Source organism: Montipora capricornis, chromosome 10 (genome assembly GCF_036669925.1).
Source record: "Montipora capricornis isolate CH-2021 chromosome 10, ASM3666992v2, whole genome shotgun sequence".
NCBI lineage: Eukaryota > Metazoa > Cnidaria > Anthozoa > Scleractinia > Acroporidae > Montipora > Montipora capricornis.
In genome coordinates this window covers 57,206,178-57,213,677 of record NC_090892.1, presented here as the reverse complement: position 1 = coordinate 57,213,677, position 7,500 = coordinate 57,206,178, and the positions used below count along the sequence as shown (strand labels likewise).

At 39.3% G+C, this 7,500-nt stretch overlaps 1 protein-coding gene across 1 annotated transcript in view; it reads right to left on the bottom strand.

Moving 5' to 3' along the window:
* The window catches only part of LOC138021706 (2,4-dienoyl-CoA reductase [(3E)-enoyl-CoA-producing], mitochondrial-like), a 13,833-nt gene that overhangs the window by 5,986 nt on the left and 347 nt on the right, over window positions 1-7,500 (bottom strand). Inside the window, exons 2-3 of the mRNA XM_068868670.1 lie at window positions 5,543-5,600; window positions 3,177-3,411 (exon numbers count right to left, since the gene is read on the bottom strand). Coding sequence (XP_068724771.1) covers window positions 3,177-3,411; window positions 5,543-5,600 — 293 coding nt within the window. The remainder of the gene's footprint in view (window positions 1-3,176; window positions 3,412-5,542; window positions 5,601-7,500) is intronic.

The following is a 7,500-nucleotide window of genomic DNA, read 5'->3' as shown; positions in this document are numbered from 1 at the left end:
CAAAGGAACATTGGGCCAGCAGGGACAGGATATGAGTAAAGGAACCAAGCTTCCATAGAACTAATGTTTCAGAGGCTTTGCTCTTTGAATTGATTTAAGACCTATATTGAGTTAAGGTCGGGACATTTGCTATTCTGCTTCAGTGGATGCTTTTTTTAGCTTCCCTGTCTTAAAAATATTAGATTTAACTAGTCTATAAGCATTCACTCTCATAAAAATGTAGCGTACATACACTTCACCATTACCCTTGCTGTTTACTTAGTTGCTATTGTCTACAAAAAATTACAGTATTACATTTAAAGGTGTTTTCTCTTACTTAATACCAGTCACTCTTTTTAACCAAGTTCTCACTATTTAGAATGCAAGTAAGGAAAGGAAGGGTTTCTTGGGGTAAAAGGAAAAGAAATCATTGTTCAAATAAAAAGTAAAAAAATGTAGCAAGATTAAAGTGCCCCTGTGATAAAATCTCTTCCTTTTTTCCCTCAGATTTTGAAAGTGTGTTTGTTTAACACCTGACTGACAAAAATTTGAACTTTAATTTTTATCCAAAGGCTGTTTACTTTGAGTATGCTACGCCGTACGTGACAAAATATCAAGTCCGCTAAAAAATAAAACAACTTGCACAATTAACACTCAAGTTGACAACAATTAGCATCAGTTTGTTTGTTGACCAAATCAAATTCCTCGCATTTTATGTCACTTCTCTTGTTGTGCAATTCATGTATTCAAGGCCCGCGCATCGAATGTCAAGCTCGATAATTTCAATTCAAGATGCTTCTTTTATAAATCAAGAAGGGAGAGAATAGCTTTTGATCAATTCTATCTTCGAGGGGAACTGCACCAGTAATGGCGGGCAACCCGTTTATCGTCCCAATAGGGAGTTTAAGAAATGACGACTGCTACGGCAACGACAACACCAAAAAACAGTAATATCACCTGTTTTAATATATGAGGCGGGCCAGTCCGGCTAGGCCCCCTTCGCCAAGATCTCGGCTCATGCCTGTTTTTATTTAGTAAAATTTCGGTTCGTTTATATCAGAAGGCGGGCTGGCCCACTTGCCGAGATCCCGGTCTGAGCTACGGAGATCTCGGCAAGCCAGGCTGAAAAATTTTCATATAAACGGTCCAGCCCGGTTTGCTGGGATGAAAAATTCTCATGACATGTGGGTTGCCTTGAAAACGTAGTCGGATTTGCATAATCACAGGATTATTTTTGCATCTTTTGTTTAAAATGCCATTCCGTACTTGCTAGCGCTAAAATGAACCTTTCGTTTCGAACGTCAAAGCAAGAAAATTCACCAGGTACCCCATGCATGACTTTGACGGTTACAAGACACGTAAACAAATTCCTAAAATTCATCCTGGTAAACCTGGCTGAAACCGTCCATATAAACACTTTATCCCTTTTACCGGGCCAGCCCGTCTAACTCACCTTTATCACGCGGCGGCCATTTTGGAGTCCGTGGGGAATAAAGGCTTTGTCTTTGCATTGTCTTTGCCCGTCCAGCCTCACACTGAATGAGAGGTTCGACAGGCAAAATCTTTTGTTTGGGTCTACAGGGCCTAAAAGAGGAAGAAATTATCATGCTGCACGTGCGGCACGTATTTTTGTAAGGCATTTCTCCCTCGTACTCATCAAAACAACAACACGAAATGACCAATTTTTGGGTTTTGACGACAACATGGACAACAAACAGTGAATCTTTTTTTCTTTCTCTTTTTTTCAAATCCGTTCGTACGATTCTCGACTGGTTATCGAATACTTCGCCTATCTTATACGACATAAACAAGATGGAAACGCCTTGAAACACTGAGCACTTAGGATAGCTCAAGCTAATAGTTTGAAGTAACGTTTTCGTCGCCGTAGCCTTCTTGGTTTCTTAAACTCCCTAATGTCTCCTGTTGTCAGTTTTTGTAGCCATCATTTTCTGGTGGATTATATTGGTTACTCAAACTGCTTGTTGTAGATGTGCTTCATTTTGCTGATCATTCGCAATTGGGTCTCTGAGCGAGTTACTCTTCACAACTTCGGGAACTGGGTGAAGTTATAGCGACATGCGAGGAACGAGTATTCCTGTGCTTGGGCTGAGTGAAAGATTCGCCTGTAGACCAAGATCCTCGATACTTTCAGCGGCCACTGTCTCGCTCAGATTTACTCGCGTTTAATCATTTTGCCACAGGTGTTCAGGCCCCCTCGAAAATAGAATTGATCAAAAGCTATTCTCTCCCTTCTTGATTTATAAAACAAGCATCTTGAATTGAAATTATCGAGCTTGACATTCGATGCGCGTGCCTTGAATACATGAATTGCACAACAAGAGAAGTGACATAAATTGCGAGGAATTTGATTTGGTCAACAAACAAATTGATGCTAATTGTTGGCAACTTGATTATAAATGGTGTGACTTGTTTTATTTTTAGCGGACTTGATATTTTGTCACATTCGGCGTAGCATACTTTGAGTGTAAGTTTTAGATTTCATGGTCCACCATTACTCATGTTCAAAACTGACCAATTGGACCTCAGAGGGTTGGATCCAGGGAAAAGTGACGTCGAAGTCTCACTAGCTTAAAATTTCAGTGTGTGAATGCAGCTTAATTAATACATAATTATGCAAAATGGGAGTTTAAAAGTCTGAAAGCCCAAAACTCCCATGCTGCATATTAATTCTGTGGCGTACACACGCATTGCATTCTTAAACTAGTGAGCCTTTGACGTCATTTTCTCCTTGATCCAGCTCTCTCAAGAACTTAAAGTTAGTAATGGTGGACCATCAAACAGGAAAATCCCAGTTAAAATAAACAGGTGTCTTTTTGAAATCAAGGCTTAAAACTTTGGTCATTTAGTGTTTAGTTAACATAGTTTTGAAATCCAAAACAAAATTTTTGATCACAGGAGCACTATAAATAGAGATTAATTATTAAGGAACAATATAATATTATTTATGTAATAATTTTTTTTTGACTTACAAGTTTAGTGAGAAGGACGAACATAAAACATGTACGGGTCCCCTTTTATATATTTGCACTTTATTTTATGTACTTTTCAATTCACCTTCACAGGGGAGGTCTTTTCTAAAATTTCAATACATTACAGGGGTATATAAGCATTGCACAGGACTTTCCTTTTCTTCCTAAACAGGCAATTCTGTGTTTAAAGGACTTTGCACAATATACCTTTCTGTGATTTTATCAGTCGTTTTGCAATATCTAGAGTAACAAACGCTGTTCCATTCAGCACAATGTCAATCACTGTTTTCCATGCATTTGGAGATAGTCTTTCAGTTGGTGACACAAAGTTCCCTGCAGCATTGTTGATTACAATATCGGGAAGACCACATTGTTTTTCACAAAAGTCCACCGCAGCAGTCACTTGTGAAGGATCCCGCACATCTGCTGCTACTGCCAATACCTACCGGTAAAAACTGAACCTAGGTCAATCAATAATATTACTGTATGTTAAGTGCTACTATGACTAAAATATCAATCTTAATTCTTCTTTTTCTTCGGATTTCAAAACTATGTTACTTAAACACTAAGTCACCTGAGTTTTAAGTCCTGATTTTAAAAAGTTACCTGTTTATTTTAACTGGAATTTTCATATTTAATGGTCCCCCATTACTAACTTTAATTCTTGAAAGAGCTGAATTGAGGAGAAAATTATGTCAAAGACTCAATAGCTTAAGAATGCAAAGCATGTGTATGCGGCTGAATTAATATGCAGCACGGGAGTTTCACGCTTTCAGAGTTTTAAACTCGTGTTTTGCATACATCATAAGTTGCGTTTGCATGCTGAGATTTTAATCTAGATCCAACCCTCTAAAGTCCAATCGGTCAGTTTTGAATGTGAGCAATGGCGGACGGGGGAAATCCAGAACTTAAAACAACACAAAATAAACAGCCTTTGGATAAAAATCAAAGCTCAAAATTTTGCCGGTAAGGTGTTAAGCATCACACTTTCAAAATCTGAAGAAACAGAGGAAGTGATATTTATCATGGCAGTACTTTAATAAGGAATTAGCATTTGTGGTGCTGTACACAGTGTGATTGGTTGAGGGAATATAATCTACATCAACATGTACCATCTGTCTCAAATACCCCCCAGGTATATCTTAGATCTCTCTTCTTTTTGACACCTCACAGCCACGCCAGGCAGATTTTCTGCAAGAATTTATGGCCCTTAAGGCCGGAACACACTATAGCTAGGCGATAAGTTGCTGTGACACGTTGCGAGGACAAGTTGCCACAACAATTCGCCTTGTTTGACACGGTTAATTTTATGAAAATCATTGTTGCTGCAGCAGAATTTTACCACGGTGACCGCAATCAGTCGCACAAATTCAAACCAGTTTGAATTTGTGCAACTAATTGCAGCGACAAAATTAGCCAAAGCAGCGTTGTTGCACTGTGTGTACACTTCCGGCAACAAGTCACTGCGACAAAATATAAATGAACCAATGAGAATGTCATATGGTCAGCCATAATTTGAATTAGAAAACTAGTTCACATTCCTCTTCATAAGAGATCACTGCGTGGGCACCAAGCAGGAGTTGTGTCACAGCGACTTGTTTTGCAAGAAGTACACATGGAGCAACTTGTAGCAGAGACCTGTCGCTGCAACTTGTGGCCTAGTGTGTCACGGCCTTTAGAGGTCACAAAACTAGGAACTCTGTGTCTTGCTTTTTGTGAAGAATGAGTGGTTGTTTTAAGTGGGTCTCACAAAGCTTTTGAGAAGAAGAATAATATTGCAAGTTAGACAGACTTTACAGTTGATACTGTCCTTATTACTGCCAGATTTAATAATAGTTTTTCATGACTGGCCAGCAATGGCACAAGGAGGAACTACAACAGGTTTAACACAATAAACTTTATTCCAAGAGTCGGTCATGCTTTTTAAGCCCACTCACACTATCACACTATTTCCCATGTGCAACAGTGCTGACCTAAAGTTACTGATACAGCAGTCCGAAAAACATAATATAAACATCTCCTCATTTACTTTTACGACATTGAGATTAGAACAACAATAAAAGCAAGGTGACACATGCTAACACCAACCCGGTGTGGTTGTTTTTAATTACCTGACACACCAATCTCTTAATGTGATCCACCTTCCCACAATCTCATGCTTGCCGTGGGAGAACAGTTTTGCTGTTTCCAACCCAGCTTACCACATGTATGGCATGTGAAGCTGCCACTCAAAGGGGTACTAAAAACACCCACTTGGTATGTTAGCTACGCCATGCTGATGAGGCACAAAAGGCTGAATTAGCTGTCCATGGCTGCTAATTGACTGGGTGAAATTGTTGTGCGCATGCGTGATGTGTTGGCCATACCGGGTAGGTGTTAGCGTGTGTCACCTTGCTTTCATTGTTGTTAATAAGATTAGGTCCACTGAGCCAAGGTTCAAACCAGCCTCCTGCTCAGATGAAAACCATTAATTTGTGCCTTGATTTTTTCAGGATCCTAATCTTAAAATCACTGCACATCAGCAGTAACTTCATACATCTCCCTTCACATTATTACTACTACTACAGGCTTACTTGGTTGCCTGTTTCTTTTTTTATTTCTTCTGCAGTATTTTGAAGAACTTCCAGCTTCCTGTAACATAAACAAAAGAATAGGTCCTTGCATTGCAGTAGGAGGTTATTGTGTAGTTAATTGTTTATGCAAAGTAATTTTCTTTTACTGCTAATTGTTGTTGTCATTTTTGCGTTCTGATTACAAACAGTTTGATGTTTTCACTTATAAGTAAGCCCTATCAGATAGCGTTGGTACCTGGAAGGGAGACCATTGGGAAATCTTCATGACAAAGATATCTTATCTTTTTTTTTACTTGATTTCTGTTTTAAATTTGGTTGTGAAAGTCTTATATGTAACCTTCTTTTCACGTTTTTGACAAATAGCGATGGAGTCCCCAAACAGTGCCGTTACCAAGTGGGTGTCTGTGAGGCCTCATTACCCGGTTAATTTTTTTTCCTTCATTTATTTTGTTGTCCAATGTTGCTGTCATTTTCATATAAGCATTTACATAACCCCTTACGTATAAATTTATGTAATAGTATCCGCTAAAGGTCAGGTGGAGTTATTACTTGGACGGGAGACCACTGCAAAATCCCCTTGGCGAAGACACCTTATCTTTTTTTCAACTTCTTTTTCTTTTTACTTGACTTCTTTTTTGTATTTGGCTGTTTAAGGCTTTTTTCCGAATCTTCTTTTATTCCTGTATTGGAAGGAATCTTAGGGATGGAATTCCCAAACGTGCACCGTTTGGCCAAGCGGGTGTTCACTCACGAAGCCCAAAAGCGCTCTAAGCAAGAATGCCACCAATGTTAACGCCACTGTTGAGGTTGACCATTGTTCTTGCAAAGTAAAAAGGGCGACAAGTGGGCCGCAAACAAAATAACTGTACAATGGGCATCAATTATTGTTGAAATTCAACAAAACCCTACATTAGTTTCATAATTCATGCACGCACTGCAGGCCTACAATCTTACCTCACTCACTCACTCACTCACTCACCCACCCACTCACTCACTCACTCAGCCCCAATGATACAGTAATATGGATATTGCACTTACAGTGCAGTACCCACAAAAACAATAATTATTATTGAAACTGTTACGTAATACCCTGGGTGGAAGTCCACCTTTCTTTTTGTGACAGAAGCTTTCAGAGTTAAGGGCATAGGTTGCTCAAACAACATAGGTTGCTTGACCTCACCCTCACTCTTGACTTCACCCTCAACCTCGCTTTAGTGCCTTGAAGCAAATCTTGGGAAAAAGGAAATTCTTCACTCAAGAGTATCAAAATGCAATCTTAGACCCAGTACTGTATAAGGCTCAAGGTCAGCATCTGAGGAGAAAGTGCTGCCTTTGTAATCACATCTCCAAATGGTTAGACTTTCAAGTCTTCTCAGATAAGGAATATAAACCGTTGGCCTCGTCTCACAAATATCTTCTATGTTCATAAGTTCCCCATGGGATGTTAAAGAACCCACACACTATTCAAGAATAGTAGGGTATGAAGTCTCCGGTATTGTGGCTGTCTGTCCAGCAGAAGTGGTCGGCTAGGCAGTGATGTCTCTAAAAAGGTTTACCCTAGTGTATCAGACCAACTAAGCAGACAGCCATATATAAGTCAAAAAGCGGCAGGTCTAATTTTAACCTTAGGCCTAATTAGGCCAAAACAAAAGTTTTTAGGCCTAAGGTTAGCTTTTAAGAATGTTTAGGATACTTTCTGTATTGGTGAAACAATGACCTGCAACCCGCGACCTGCAAATTAGACCCGCCGGTCAAAAAGGGACTTTGCCGAGTGCTGGAATATGTAGATGTACATCTGTACAGTGTTATAAAACAAGGCTTTTCTCTAAGATAAAAACTCGGGCTGATGCAAAAAATGTAAACATACCATTGATCTGACCTGGAAAAATCTACCTGCTCTGACATATGGAGCGTAATAATAAATCTAATTTATACAATGCGGCCACAAAGTCGCATAC